We start from the raw sequence: 17,212 nt of genomic DNA on the forward strand, positions 1-17,212 counted from the left end.
GCATAATGTGAGAAGCTTTGACCAAACATACTACTGGGAAAGCATAGGTGATGTGTGATTATCTAATTCACTCCTCACCCCCACACTCCCCCATGGTCTGACAGTGTTAAGTGAGCCTCGCTGTTGTGCTAAAAGTCCAGACAGAGAAGTTAAAAAGCCAGAACAGTAACTTGTATACATAGACTTAAAAAAAAAAAAAAAAATATATATATATATATATATATATATATATATATATTTTTTTTTTTTATTTGTGGTCAAGGCTAGAATACGAACTCGGGCAGCGCGCCTGCCTGGAACCTAAACCGGCTGGTGTGTGCCTGGAGCCGGGTATGAGAGTAGCCTAAAAGGGGGCTACCCTAAGGAGGACCCTTGAAATGAAGGGAATGGGTGGGTCCATGAACCGGAACGCCCGCTGAGGTGAGGGGAGTGGGGTTTATAAAGGCTCAAGCCCCTCCCACAAATGCAGGCTGAACTTCAGCCTTACCAACATATCCACAGAGTGACATAGAACAGTCATATATTTGCTGTAAGAGTCCATTCACACGTCCGTAAGTGTTTTGCGGATCCGCAAAACACGGACAGTGGCAATGTGCATTCCACATCGCCGGCACTATAATAGAAAATGCCTAATTGCGGACAAGAATAGGACATGTTCTATTTTTTTGTGGAAACGGAAGCACAGATGCGGAAGTGCGGATCCGCAAATGCGGATGCGGACAGCAAATTCCGGCCCCATTGAAAATTAATGGGTCTGCACCTGTTCCGCAAAATTGCGGAACGGATGCGGACCCATTTTGCGGACAGGTGAATGGACCCTTAAACAGTTTTTAAAATGTTGATGATTCTGCAAAAGAATATCAAATGTTTAAAGGGGATTTTCTGGAAAAGCTGCCCTCAAATAAAGACAGACATTCTCTTTCCTATAATAGTCTTACAGCGGGCCTAGACAAATCCTTCCCAGGTCCAGGAACCAGCAGTGACAGGGCATAAGGACAATATAGTCAGACATTTTCCCGGCATATGTCACTCAATGGACAAAGTCCATGCAAAGGGTTAAATTCATTTTAAAAAAAAACCACAGAAAATAAAGCACTAACACAATAGATGCAAACATTATATATGGACTAAGGCTACTTTCACACTTGCGGCAGAGGGATCCGGCAAGAAGTTCCGTCGCCGAAACTGCCTGCCAAATTCGGCAAAACTTATGCAAACTGATGGCATTTGTAAGACTGTCTTAAAAATGCCTGATCAGTCAGAAAAATGCATTGAAATGTCAGATCCGTCTTTCCGTTGTCATCCGGCATGCGCAGACCGGAAGGACGGCATTCAGGCAAGTCTTCAGTTTTTTGGGCCCGAGATAAAACCGTAGCATGCTGCGGTTTTATCTTTTTCCTGATCAGTCAAAATAAATGAACTGAAGACATCCTGATGCATCCTCAACGGATTACTCTCCATTCAGAATGCATAGGGATATACCTGATCAGTTCTTTTCCGGCATTGAGCCCTTTTGACGGAACTCAGTGCCGGAAAATAAAAACGCTAGTGTGAAAGTACCCTAAGCTCTCACTCTGATATGATAAAATCTGAGTCTCTGATCAAAACACATCTGTGCCTGCCTACCCGCGCCAAGGTGATCTCAGTCAGGGAGGTCCTACTCTAAACCTACCTATGCTGTTGGTAACCTTGGTGCATTTTATTTGTGATTTCACTTTTATAAATGTAGTCATGCACATCCGCATATTCATTTATCATTTCGTGCAGGATGTTATTATCGGCATAATCAGCGGCATAAGCACTTCACTTAATCAGCGGCATAAGCACTTCAGAAAGAGGGAGGTGCTTATGCCGCTGTACAGATCACTGGTGAGACCTCACTTGGAGTATTGTGCGCAGTACTGGAGGCCATATCTCCAGAAGGATATAGATACTCTAGAGAGAGTTCAGAGAAGAGCTACTAAACTAGTACATGGATCACAGGATAAAACTTACCAGGAAAGGTTAAAGGACCTTAACATGTATAGCTTGGAAGAAAGAAGAGACAGAGGGGATATGATAGAAACTTTTAAATACATAAAGGGAATCAACTCGGTAAAGGAGGAGAGCATTTTTAAAAGAAGAAAAACTACCACAAGAGGACACAGTTTTAAACTAGAGGGGCAAAGGTTTAAAAGTAATATAAGGAAGTATTACTTTACTGAGAGAGTAGTGGATGCATGGAATAGCCTTCCTGCAGAAGTGGTAGCTGCAAATACAGTGAAGGAGTTTAAGCATGCATGGGATAGGCATAAGGCTATCCTTCATATAAGATAGGACCAGGGGCTATTCATAGTATTCAGTAAACTGGGCAGACTAGATGGGCCAAATGGTTCTTATCTGCCGACACATTCTATGTTTCTATGTTTTTGTGATTTTTGACAAGCAAGCAGTGGGCATATAAATCCAGAATTAGTAAAAATGGTAAGGCTGGGCGATTATGACCTAAAACACATCACGATGAATTGTACATTTTACCTCTATTAAGACTAATGAGCAACTATTTTTTTAGTGATGTGATGTGTGGGGCAGCCAGCGGCGGGCCCCACTCTTCTGCTTCCATCCTGGTGGGCGCTGGTTTCTCTGACAGGCACGGCGGTATGCTGGAAAGTGCACATGCTGCGCATGCCAGGGGGGGCAGCAAGTCTTGGACAGACTGAGCAGTGGCCCTGGCCCCGTCTTCCCCCAAAGTATCATTGGCACTGCTCCTTTAAGGCCCCTTTCACACGGGCGTTGCGGGAAAAGGTGCGGGTGCGTTGCAGGAACATGCGTGATTTTTCCGCGCGAGTGCAAAACATTGTAATGCGTTTTGCGCGCGCGTGAGAAAAATCGGCATGCTTGGTACCCAAACCCGAACTTCTTCACAGAAGTTCGGGGTTGGGATCGGTGTTCTGTAGATTGCTATTATTTTTTATAACCATGTTATAAGGGAAAATAATACATTCTGAATACAGAATGAATAGTACAATAGCGCTGGAGGGGTTACATTTTAAAAAAAATAATTTAACTCACCTTAATCCACTTGATCGCGCAGCCCGGCTTCTCTTCTGTCTTCTTCTTTGCTGTGTGCAGGAAAAGGAACTGTGGTGACGTCACTCTGGTCATCACATGGTCCATCACATGATCTTTTACCATGGTGATGGATCATGTGATCACCGGAGTGACGTCACCACAGGTCCTTTTCCTGCACACAGCAAAGAAGAAGTCTTGGTAACCACGGGCGAGTCTAGAGTACCCCTCGGTCAGGAGGGGAACATAAAGACAAAAGAAGGGGTATGGGGGGCGCACAATAGGGTAGTAGGTTCAATACAAACTTAATTGTTAAACAGGTTTAAGGTGCTCACCTTTTTAGGTTGTGCAATAATAGACACAACTCTATTGTAGGTATGTAAGTAAAAGAGAGACTTTCCGGATCCGTGGATGCAGCCTGTAACGGACCGTTTCAGCAGACAAGGGGTTAAAAATCCGTTTAGGCGATGTGCCCCTTTCTGAGAGACAGGCACAGCTACTGCAGAACACCAAACTCCCGAACTGGATACAAAATAGCACTCCAAACTGGAACCTCGCGAATAACTGCCAGCAGACGAACAGGAAAAGCATACAGTCAGCTTACACTCCTGGCAATCAGTCTCCAACAGCATACAGGGAATCCCCCCAATGACGAGACAGGGCTCCGTGTTCAGGGTCAAGCAGTGGTCTGACTGTACTTCAGATACAGCCTCTTTTATTCATAAAAAACAAACATAGTACTGCCCACAGGGTTTTGAAATCCAACCAATCAATATCTTACAACACACACAATGCAAGTATAGCAACCAATCGTTCACGCCCCCTAGAGGACCAGAAGGGAGACTGCGACACAGAACAGATACAACACATCCCCACAACGCATCATGGTTTCCTCCTCTCTGCCCCGGAGACAACCGAGGGCAATCCAATTATCTCTCAGGACAAAGGGGAGATCGCCAATACACATGTGGAGACAACAGGACAGACATCACCATTTAAAAGGAGGAGCTGGGCACCAACGGCGGCGGGTGCGGGCGGCATCTTGAAGAAATGAGCAACCCCCTGGGCACCTTACCGAGATGAATGACAGGTTAGATAAAAAGTTTTTTACACTAAATGAGCCTACAGATTTAGCTTATAAGACCACATTAGGAATCACAAGGGCTCCATGCACATAACCATATTTTTGAATGTGGGGGTCAAAAACTGGTGACAGAATCCCTTTAAGGCGAGTTAAATTATTTTATTTATTTTTTTAACCCCTCCAGCGCTATTGTACTATGCATTCTGTATTCAGAATGCTATTTTTTTCCTTTATAACCATATTATAAGGGAAAATAATAATGATCGGGTCTCCATCCCGATCGTCTCCTAGCAACCATGTGTGAAAATGGCACCGCATCCGCACTTGCTTGCGGATCCTTGTGATTTTCACGCAACCCCATTCCTTTCTATAGGGCCTGCATTACGTGAAAAACGCACAAAGAGGAGCATGCTGCGATTTTCACGCAACGCACAAGTGATGCATCAAAATCACCGCTCATGTGCACAGCCCCATAGAAATTAATGGGTCAGGAGTCATTGCGGGTGCAATGCGTACAACTCATGCATCGCATCCGCGCGGAATACTCGCCCGTGTGAAAGGGGCCTAAGGGTCCATTCACATGTCTGTAGTGTATTGCGGTTCCCCCATAGAACTGCCTAATGTTTTCCGCAATTACAGACAATGTGTTTTAATGCGTTTTTCACGCGCGCAATAAAAAAATAAAGGTTTACAAACAACATCTCTTAGCAACCAGTGAAAAACGCATCGCACCCGCACTTGCTTCCGGATGCAGTGCGTTTTCACTGAAGCCCCATTCACTTCTATGGGGCCAGGGCTGCGTGAAAAACGCTGAATATAGAACATGCTGCGTTTTTCACGCAAATGCACAACTGATGTGTGAAAAAAAAACGCTCATGTACACAGCCCCATTGAAATGAAAGGGTCCGGATTCAGTGCGGGTGCAATGCGTTCACGTCACGCATTGCACCCGCATGGAAAACTCACTTGTGTGAAAGGGGACTTAGTGTGTGCAGAAAACCCACAAGAAATCTGCACCAAAACCGCACTGTATATTGCGTTTTTTGTAAGTTTGTCATGTGTTTTTTGCTGCTGATTTTCTGCAGGTTTAACTTTAAGGCTACACTACAACATATGACGACCGACATTGATGTCGCACCAATGTTGTGCGACAATTTTTATAATGATAGTCTATGGTGTCACACTACAACATGTGACATGCTGCGAGTGCGAAACGACAGCCGCAAAAAAGATGGATTTTTCTTGACTCTCGCGTAGCAGTATGTCGCAGTGCGACACCATAGACTATCATCATAAAAATCTTCGCACAATGACATATGTCATCGCGTAGCCCTAGCCTAAAGGCAAATGCACATGTTCAGGATTTATGTGCGGAGAATCCGCACTGAAATCTGTAGGTGTTCGCAGGGAAATCCGTGCGGAAGATCCGGGTCAATTGGCTTGGTGAGGATTTTCTGCTTGCGAATTTTACTCTCCCCATTGAAGTGAATGGAGAAAATCAGGTCAGGAAAAATAAAATAAATTGACATGCTGCACCGTAGGTCAGAATGCGCACGGAAAAAATCTGCATCGTGTACATGAGAATTTCAAATTCTCACAGAATACAATGTGCATGACCTACCGTGTGGATTTTCCGCATGCAATCCAGATCGTGTGCATTTAGCCTAAAGCCCCTTGAATACGGGCGACACAGATTTTGTCCGGATGCATTGCGGGAAACCCACGTGAGTGCGCATGCAATTTCAGTCAGTTTTGTCTGCGATTGCATTGAGTGGTTCAGTTTTATCTGCGCGAGTGCAAAGCGTTTTAATGCGTTTTGCACGGGCGTGATAAAAAAACTGAATGTGGTACCTAGACCCGTATCCGGACTTCTTCACTGAAGTTCGAGTTTTGTAGATTTTATTATTTTCCATTATAACATGGTTATAGGGGAAAATAATAGCATTCTTTAATACAGAATGCTAAAGTCAATTGAGGGTTAAAAAATAATAAAAACATACCTCACCTCCTCCACTTGATCGCGCAGCCGGCATCGTCTTCTTTCTTCTTCTTGCAGGACCTGCGCTGACATCATCGCGCTCACATCAGCGCAAGATCCTTCTATCTTCATTCAGCAGGACCTGCGCTGACGTCATGTTATGTTTTTATTATTTTTAACCCTCAAGGGACATTTTACTAAGCATTCTGCATTAAAGAATGCTATTATTTTCCATTATAACCATGTTATAAGGGAAAATAAAGTGAATAGACCTCATCCCTTTTTATTATCATCTCCCTAGCAAACATCCGTGAAAATCGCATTGCATCCGCACTTGCTTGCGATTTTCACGCAGCCCCATTCACTTTTATGGGGCCTGCGTTGCGCGAAAAACGCTGAATATAGAACATGCTGCGATTTTCATGCAACGCACAAGTGATGCGTGAAAATCACCGCTCATGTGCACAGCCCTATTGAAGTGAATGGGTCCGGATTCAGTGAGCGGAAAACTCCCTTGTGTGAAAGGGGCTAAAGGGTGGTTGCACACGGTGTGGATTAGGCTAGTGTGGTCTGCGCAGATTTCACGTAGAAAAACCGCAGTGGAAGGCTACATGCACACAAACTTTGTTTCCGTGTTCGTTTCTATTCTTTTTGCGGATAGGATGCGGACCCATTCATTTCAATGGGTCCGCAAAAAATGAGGACAGCACACCGTGTGCTGTCCGCATCAGTATGTCCGTTCCGTAGCCCCGCAAAAAAAATAAATAGAACATGTCCTATTCTTGTCCGTTTTAGGCATTGTTACAATGGATCAGCAACATAAATATAAAAATGGATGGCATACGGATGTCATACGTTTTTTTTTGGGCGGACCGCAAAACACATACGGTGGTGTGCATGTAGCCTAATACAGTACACAATTAGACAAATCTCATGTACACTTCACTTTTTTCTTAGGTGCAGAAATTGACCTGCCGTTCAGATTTTGAAATCTGCAACGTGTCAGCTGTGGAAAATCCGCATCAAATCCACACCAAAAACACATAAAATCGCACCAAAAATGAAATAAATAGTGCAGTTATTTGGGCAGATTTCATGTGCAGCCAGCTAAAGAGGGGGAAATCCGCACAAGAATGACGCAATAACAATTGGCATGCTGCAGATTTCTAAATCCACATCACAGGTCAAGTTCCGCACCTAAGAAGAAAAAAAATGAAAAAAAAGCAAAGGGTTGATGAGATTTGTATAATTTCATACACTTTGCTGGTACTGTATGACGCTGTAATTATCCGCACAAGAAGCCGCCCATAATGGGCATGGTGCGGAGGCACCCTCACTGCACAGAAGGGCACAGCTAACTGAACGGACGAGAGTAGGGTGGGTAATAAGTCTCCATTTTTTGCGCTAATATTTCAATTGCCCAGCCTAGTCTCCTGTAATATCTACTGTACCATAATACTGCCCTCATACGCTGCTAATTACTCTCAGCCTTGAGGATAAATGCCATATACTGCCACTGTCTTGCCCGCATACTACTTACACTACAGTTGGGAGACTTGTGTATGAATTTTGGTGACATTACATGACAGCTGCCTGTCAGGCGAAACTGAGCCGTATGCCGTCGGTGACATCCGAGCGCCATGCATGCAGTAGTGGGTGTAACAACCAGCTGTTTAACCCTTTCCCTACCCAGGCCGTATCTCATACGTCCTTGCAGGGTGGTGATTCACAATCTCGAACATCATTGCTATAGATGGCTGGATCTCAGGCTATGTAGCAACCTCAGCCTTAAAACAAGACTAGGATCAGGTAGAGCCCATAAAAAGAAGTCTCTGTGAAAGCTGCATATAACGTACCTGCAGCTTTTAATCCCAATCCAATTTCTAAGTGCTCTAACTCATGATCTATCGAAGAAAGCAATCTCAGTTGTAAGCTTTAAAACACGGCCTGGCTGCTTGAATTTCTAGCTGGTACACAACCTCAGATATGGCAAGAGAAAGCAGCCATCCCCCCCCCTTCAGCTGGCTGAGAAGACGTGCCAGTGGTCAGAGACATGTCCCCAGGAAGAGGATAACATGGACTTCTGTGCATGTTTTCAACCCCCTTCACCCATCAAGCAGAGAGCAGACTTGCAGATAACATGGACTTCTGTGCATGGTAGCATCCCCCTTCACCCGTCAAGCAGAGAGCATACTTGCAGATAACATGGACTTCTGTGCATGGTAGCATCCCCCTTCACCCATCAAGCAGACAGCATACTTGCAGATAACATGGACTTCTGTGCATGGTAGCATCCCCCTTCACCCATCAAGCAGACAGCATACTTGCTCTCCGATTGTCACATATGGGGACTTTTTTTACCCCCCAGAAATGGAGTGCGATAATGAGCGCTTGCTCATTTAATCGCCCATCTGTGCCTAGACCATGTTTTGACATCATGATCCAGACCTTAAGTTGCTCCAAACACACAAACATCAATAAAGTTTACAATTCATAAAGATATGTGCATGTTAATTGAGGCCTAACAAAGCTGCAGATGGGACCTGCCGGCAGTACATATCCATGGAGTGGAGCTGGACCTAGATCTGGCCCACATGAAAACCCCCTGCAGAAACCACAGCACAGACCAGAGGCTTCTGCCATGAGATACGTGGACAAAATCCTCCATCTGAACTTACCCTGAGGTTGGGTTCAGACCTGAGCGTACTGAACGTACGCTCTGTATGCGCGATTGTACGGGGGCGTTTGCAATCGCGCATACAGAGGCAAGCGAACGCCCATTTTCGCGCGTTCCCGCTGAAGTCTATGTACGGGAACGCGCGACAAGACGCCCCAAAGAAGCTCCTGTACTTTTTGGGGCGTAGGTACGCGCTGTAAAACGCTCAGGTCTGAACCGGCTGTCAAGAAGGACAGAGCTTAGTGGGGAGGGTCTGAGAGCTGCAGGAAAGGATTTTGATAGGTGATAATCCTATTCCTCACAGGAAGTCAGCCACACAGGACAGAACAACCTCCTGTCTGGACAGGAAAGCAAAATCTGGACTGGGAGGTCACAATGGTGGTCGCATGACACAGCTGCCCATAATAAAAGGGTACAAAATGGATAAAGGGTCAGGCACACAACCGTATTTTGAGTCCGCATCTGTTCTGCATTTTTTTGTGGATCACATATTTCACCAATTCATTTCATTTCACACCCGTGTGGCCGTTCCACAAAGTATAGAACGTGTCCTATTCTTGTCCGATTCGTGGACCAGAATAGAGTGTGATGGATGGACGGACAAGTTCCAGCGAAGAGAGTGAGAAAATGACGACATGCACACAGACGGTATCTGTATTTTGTGGGTCCGTGGTTTGCAGCGTGCAAAACAGATTATACATCATTACACGTCCAGAGAAAAGGAATTGCTGGAATCCTTCTTTAGGGTATGTTCAGACGTGGCAGACATGCCGCAGATGTTCTGCGCAGTGCATTACAGCACAAGCGAGCTTTATGAAAGGTGACTAAATCTCATTCATGTGCTGCAGGTAAAATGGACCATGTCATTCCAGGCTGCGGATGTCCACAAAGGATATTACCCTATAAGGTGAAATCCGCAGCAAAATCCATGACAAGTTCAATTCTATGGACTAGTGCAGGAATGGCCATCCTGCGGCCCTCCAGCTGTTGCAAAACTGCAACACCAGCATGCCCTAATAGCTGTAGTCTGTCCGAGCATGCAGGGAGTTGTAGTTTTGCAACAGCTGGAGGGCCGCAGGATGGACATCCCTGGACTAGTGTAATCTTCCATGTGCTATTCCATACAGATATATCTCTAAAAAGAACTCCATACATGGTGATGGATCATGTGAGGAGCACAGTGACGTCACCACAGGTCCTTTGACAGGTCCTGAAGAAAGAACAGGAGACCAGCAGCTACGCGATCAATTGGTGGAGCCGAGTTCATTTTTATTTTTATTTTTTTAACCCTCAATTGACCTTCTACTAAGCATTCTGTATTCAGAATGCTATTATTTTTCATTATAACCATGTTATAAGGGAAAATAATACAGTGAATAGACTTTCATCTTCGCAACCATGCGTGAAAATCGCACCGCATCCGCACTTGCTTGCGATTTTCACGCAGCCCCATTAACTTCTAAGGCACCTGCGTTGCGTGAAAAACGCACAATATAGAGCATGCTGCGATTTTCACGCAACACACAAGTGATGCGTGAAGATCACCGCTCATGTGCACTGCCCCATAGAAATGAATGGGTCCAGTTTCAGTGCGGGTGCAATGCGTGAGGTGAACGGATATCTCACCCGTGTGAGGCCAGCCTAAGGGTTCTTTTATGTGGGCAGACAGTTTACCATAAACAAGGGCGTATCAGTGATATACCATGTGGATCAGCGCTATTTTAGCTCCATTTACATGGGGCACTCTTTGGCATGGTCTGTGCCCAAGGATCACCACCAAGGCTATCCTGGTGAATCTGGGCTCTGCTGGTGGCAATGTCTCAAGGCAGACAATCCATGGACACTGCACAATGCAGACCAAGAAGGACGCCACTTCTCCAGATAAGGCACACAAAAGCTTGCTTGGCCTTTGCAAAAGCTCATCTGGACCAAGAAGAAGACTTCTGGTCGTCTGTGTTATGGTCAGATGAAAAAAATGTAATTGTTTGGTCACAATGTTTCCTTCATGTGGCGTAAAAAAGGAGAAGCCTTCAACCCAAAGAGCACCATCCCCACAAACATGGTGGTAGGAACCTAATGCTTTGGGCGTGGTTTTCAGCCAATGGACCAGGGAACCAAATCACAGTAAACGGCACCATGAAAAAAGAGTAATACATGAGGATTCTCAACGACAACATCAGGCAGTCTGCAGAGAAACTTGGCCTTGGGCACCAAAGGACATTTCAGCATGACAATGACCCAAAACACACAGAAAAGTGGTGAAGAAATGGTTAGCAGACAACAACATTAACGTTATGGAGTGGCCCAGCCAGAGTCCAGACTTGAATCCAATTGAGAATCTGTGGAGGGAGCTAAAGATCAGGGTGATGGCAAAAAGACCCTCCAACCTGAAAGATTTGGAGCTCATTGCTAAAGATGAATGGGCACAAATACCTGTGGAGACATGCAAAAAGCTGGTCTGCAATTATAGGAAGCGTTTGATTGCTGTAATAGCCAATAAAGGCTTTTCTATTGATTATTGAGAAGGGTATGAATAGTTTTGGACTGGACACTTTTCTTCTCAAATGTAAATAAAAGCTGAGAAATGTTTTTTTCCCACAATAATGCCTCTCTTACATCGTCTTATCTTTTTGGGGGAAAATTACTTGCTGGTTGAATAAAAGTAACTTTAAGTCAAAATTTGCCAGGGGTAGGACTAATTATGGGCAGCACTGTATGGTCGCGTGCATGACGCCTTATAGCTCATCTCTGTAGCCTCCACTCCTGGTTTTGGCGCACAATCACTTGGCGATCACTGATGTGTGAACTACGCCTAAGGCCTCATGCACACAGCAGTGTCCGCTTTGTGGATTCACAAAACACAGATCGCGGCTCTATGCATGCCGACATTTATTTTATTTTTTTTACATCTAGAAATTTCCTATTCTTGTCTGCAAAATGGAAAAGAATAAGATGTGTTTCATCTTTTCTGAAGGGCCGAGGTATACATTGAAATGAGTGGGTCTGCAACTGATCCGTAAAAAATGTGGATCGGATGCGAATCAAACATATGGCCATGTGCATGAGGCCTTAGGTTACTTTCACATTAGCGTTTCTCTTTTCCGGTATTGAGATCCAGCAGAGGATCTCAATACCGGAGGAAAACGCGTCCGTTTTGTCCCGATTCATTGTCAATAGGAACAAGACTCAACGGAATGGAGTGCACCAGAAAGCATTCCGTTCCAGTTGGTTGCGTTCCCAAACGCAAGCATCATTTTTCTGTCCGGCATGGGATGTAAGTCAATGGGCCGGATCTGTTTTCTCGGACACAATAGAAAATGGCTCCGTCCCCCATTGACTTACAACAGTGTTCATGCAGGATCCGTCATTGCTATTTTAAAGATAATACGACCAGATCCATTCATAACGGATGCAGATGGTTGTATTATCAAAAACGGAAGCGTTTTTGCTGAGCCACGCCGGATCAGGCACAAACGCAAGTTAGAAAGTAGCCTTAGACTGGCATTTTCAATGCCTTTGAAGGTGCATAACAATGAAGTGACATGACAGTGTCAGGACCAGTCCTGTCTATAGGACCTGTCATGGGAGGGGTCACCGGCACTGGGTCCCCCTCTATGAGCCAGTGTGAATGACGACCCTCACTCAGGACCATCGTGTATTACTGGGCGCCACGCTACACCTAGAAGCACCTGGAAGTACACGGGAGAGGAGGATATCCCAGCTGGGCCATGCGCTGATCATATATGAACACTGAGGTCCATGCTGGAGGGGACGCTTCATACAAGGCAGATCTATATGAATGAAGTATGAAGACAGCGCGTCTCTGCTCTGTACACCTCTCCATACACTGCTGTAGGATGACCCCCACATACGGCCATGTATTACGGTGCAATGTACACTGCATCTACGCACAAACCAGAGAATTATTAGAAATACAAGACGTTAGAGAATCTCTTGCTGACACGTCCATGATATGTATAACATGACAGCGCGGTGATCATGTGTGAACACTGCACTCATTGCCGGCTGTGATGGGCACTTTATACAAAGGCAGGGCGTACGGCCTCAATACGTCGCCATATGTACAGATATAACAGGAATACCGGGCCTAGGGTTAATGTGCCATCTACACTGAGCACATACAGTATACTACCTACCTGTGGGACCCCTCCGTACAGTATACTACCTACCTGTGGGACCCCTCCGTACAGTATACTACCTACCTGTGGGACCCCTCCGTACAGTATACTACCTACCTGTGGGACCCCTCCGTACCGTATACTACATACCAGTGGGACCCCTGCGTACAGTATACGACCTACCTGTGGGACCCCTCCGTACCGTATACTACCTACCTGTGGGACCCCTCCGTACAGTATACTACCTACCTGTGGGACCCCTCCGTACAGTATACTACCTACCTGTGGGACCCCTCCGTACAGTATACTACCTACCTGTGGGACCCCTCCGTACCGTATACTACATACCAGTGGGACCCCTGCGTACAGTATACGACCTACCTGTGGGACCCCTCCGTACCGTATACTACCTACCTGTGGGACCCCTCCGTACCGTATACTACCTACCTGTGGGACCCCTCCGTACCGTATACTACCTGTGGGACCCCACCGTACCGTATACTACCTACCTGTGGGACCCCTGCGTACAGTATACTACCTACCTGTGGGACCCCTCCGTACCGTATACTACCTACCTGTGGGACCCCTCCGTACCGTATACTACCTACCTGTGGGACCCCTCCGTACCGTATACTACCTACCTGTGGGACCCCGCCGTACCGTATACTACCTACCTGTGGGACCCCTGCGTACAGTATACTACCTACCTGTGGGACCCCTGCGTACAGTATACTACCTACCTGTAGGACCCCGCCGTACTGTATACTACCTACCTGTAGGACCCCGCCGTACTGTATACTACCTACCTGTAGGACCCCGCCGTACTGTATACTACCTACCTGTAGGACCCCGCCGTACTGTATACTACCTACCTGTAGGACCCCGCCGTACTGTATACTTCCTACCTGTAGGACCCCTGCGTACAGTATACTACATACCTGTAGGACCCCTCTGTACAGTATACTACATACCTGTAGGACCCCTCTTGTACAGTATACTACATACCTGTAGGACCCCTCCGTACTGTATACTACATACCTGTAGGACCCCTCCGTACTGTATACTACATACCTGTAGGACCCCTCCGTACTGTATACTACATACCTGTAGGACCCCTCCGTACTGTATACTACATACCTGTAGGACCCCTCTTGTACAGTATGCTACATACCTGTAGGACCCCTCCGTACAGTATGCTACCTACCTGTAGGACCCCTCCGTACAGTATGCTACATACCTGTAGGACCCCTCCGTACAGTATGCTACATACCTGTAGGACCCCTCTTGTACAGTATGCTACATAGCTGTAGGACCCCTCTTGTACAGTATACTACATACCTGTAGGACCCCTCCGTACTGTATACTACATACCTGTAGGACCCCTCCGTACTGTATACTACATACCTGTAGGACCCCTCCGTACTGTATACTACATACCTGTAGGACCCCTCTGTACAGTATGCTACATACCTGTAGGACCCCTCTGTACAGTATGCTACATACCTGTAGGACCCCTCCGTACAGTATGCTACCTACCTGTAGGACCCCTCTTGTACAGTATACTACATAGCTGTAGGACCCCTCTTGTACAGTATACTACATACCTGTAGGACCCCTCTTGTACTGTATACTACATACCTGTAGGACCCCTCTTGTACAGTATACTACATACCTGTAGGACCCCTCTTGTACAGTATACTACATACCTGTAGGACCCCTCTTGTACTGTATGCTACATACCTGTAGGACCCCTCTTGTACAGTATACTACCTACCTGTAGGACCCCTCCGTACAGTATGCTACCTACCTGTAGGACCCCTCCGTACAGTATGCTACCTACCTGTAGGACCCCTCTTATACAGTATGCTAGATACCTGTAGGACCCCTCTTGTACAGTATACTACATACCTGTAGGACCCCTCTTGTACAGTATACTACATACCTGTAGGACCCCTCTTGTACAGTATGCTACATACCTGTAGGACCCCTCTTGTACAGTATGCTACATACCTGTAGGACCCCTCCGTACAGTATGCTACCTACCTGTAGGACCCCTCCGTACAGTATGCTAGATACCTGTAGGACCCCTCTTGTACAGTACACTACATACCTGTAGGACCCATCTGCTGCCATACCCCTCATACAGTATATTCCTGTGCAGGCGCAATCACTAGTTATTGATGGTGGAATTATCACACACATTATACATGGCCCTGGTATATGACACACACATGTGCTCATACAGTGACATGGCCATGACTGCTCCCATCCACAGCATTCTCCAGGCTGTCACCAGTGCTATGGCCAGCCCTGCTGCTGGGGGCTTCATGAATGGAGGCCGGTGCACGGGATGATGGGAGTGCAGTCTGTGCCCTGTAAACTCTCAGAACAACAAAGCCCCCGGTCCGGCAGGGCAGGCTGGGAGGAGGAGGGGACGGAGGGCACCTACCAGGCGGGCAGCCTCGGCCCAGGTGCGGTCCTTCTTCTTCCTCTTGTCTTTCATGTTGGCATCTCATTGATGGTTCTTATGACGTGGGGGATCCACGGGCACTGAGCGGAGGAGACAATGGCTTGGCGGCGGCACGGCTCAGCTGACAGCTCTGGGACGCTCCCGTTCCCCCTCACAACAATACACAGTGACGTCACGACGAATGGCGACCCGGTGCTCTCGCGAGGGATGCGGCCAAAGCTCGCGAGCTCTCCGTCCGCAGCGCAGCCTGGAATTCCAGTGAGTGGGGCCGGGGTTTCCCTGTGCAGGTCCCCGCCCCCTCCCGCTCCATCCAGCAGGCGGCCGCCTGACGGCCGCACACCGCCGAGTAGTCCGTTTAAAGGGGGCTTCCACTTCTCTTCTCGGGGGATGTGGGTACTGGTACTTTATGATGCTTCCTGGATATTCCCATACATTTGTGCCACCCTGGACAACCGCTGTACCACGCACAGTGGGCACATTTATCAATTGGAAGCCATGGTTATTTTAAGGCTAGGCTCATATCACGTTTTTACCATCTGTTTAACATATACAAAAAACATGTACGTTAAGGGTGCCTCAGACTGATGCCATACAGTGGTGTCCGTCCGCCATAGAGTTCAATTGAAAAAAGAAAACACACTTTTTTTTTACCGGACTGCGGCAGGAAACAAGAACGTATTCATTTTTTTTTTTTCTAACGTATATGTCAAAATGGAGGTATAAAACGTGGTGTGAACCCAGCCTAAGGCTACACGTGGTGTTTTGCGGATCCACAAAACATGGATATCGGCCCATGTGCATTCCGCAGTTTGTGGACCGCACATGCCGCCGCTATCATAGAAAATGCCTATTCTTGTCTGCAATTGCGGACAAGAATAGGACATGTTCTATATTTTTATTTATTTTTTTGTGGGGCCGCGAAACAGAGAAATGCACAACCGCACAGATGGTGCCCTGTGCGTTGGGGGCCGCAAACTGTGGTCCACAATGCACGGAACAGCTAGCACACGGCCAGATCCTGTGTATGAGGCATCAGGATGTAAATCCTAGAAAATCCCTTTAGGGTACGGCCATGTGTAGCGGGTTTTCTGCTGCAGAATTGTGTGAAGAAAATCCGCAGTGTCTGCAGGAGAGGAGATTTTAGAAAAAGTCATTGACGTGGTGTGAAAATATTTTTCAACAATATCCGCACATACAGTCAGGTCCATCAACACAGTTCTAACATTTTTGGCTCTATACACCACCACAGTGGAGTTGAAATGAAACAAACAAGATGTGCTTTACCTGCAGACTGTCAGCTTTAAATTGAGGGTATTTACAGACGTGGACAAAATTGTTGGTACCCTTTGGTCAATGAAAGAAAAAGTCACAATGGTCACAGAAATAACTTTAATCTGACAAAAGTAATAATAAATTAAAATTCTATAAATGTTAACCAATGAAAGTCAGACATTGTTTTTCAACCATGCTTCAACAGAATTATGTAAAAAAATAAACTCATGAAACAGGCATGGACAAAAATGATGGTACCCCTAGAAAACACAGAACATAATGTGACCAAAGGGACATGTTAATTCAAGGTGTGTCCACTAATTAGCATCACAGGTGTCTACAACCTTGTAATCAGCCATTGGGCCTATATATATGGCTCCAGGTAATCACTGTGTTGTTTGGTGATATGGTGTGTACCACACTCGACATGGACCAGAGGAAGCAAAGGAAAGAGCTGTCTCAAGAGATCAGAAAGAAAATTATAGACAAGCATGTTAAAGGTAAAGGCTATAAGACCATCTCCAAGCAACTAGATGTTCCTGTG

General features: G+C 46.2%; 1 protein-coding gene across 2 annotated transcripts in view; it reads right to left on the bottom strand.

Moving 5' to 3' along the window:
- Positions 1-15,573, bottom strand: part of ASXL3 (ASXL transcriptional regulator 3) — a 158,010-nt gene extending 142,437 nt beyond the window's left edge. For both annotated transcript variants that reach the window (XM_044293282.1, XM_044293281.1), the window contains exon 1: positions 15,376-15,573. In XM_044293282.1, the coding sequence (XP_044149217.1) occupies positions 15,376-15,429 (54 nt within the window). In that variant the 5' untranslated portion in view covers positions 15,430-15,573. The remainder of the gene's footprint in view (positions 1-15,375) is intronic.
- Positions 15,574-17,212: the final 1,639 nt, after the last annotated feature.

This window comes from Bufo gargarizans, chromosome 5 (genome assembly GCF_014858855.1).
Source record: "Bufo gargarizans isolate SCDJY-AF-19 chromosome 5, ASM1485885v1, whole genome shotgun sequence".
Taxonomy (NCBI): domain Eukaryota; kingdom Metazoa; phylum Chordata; class Amphibia; order Anura; family Bufonidae; genus Bufo; species Bufo gargarizans.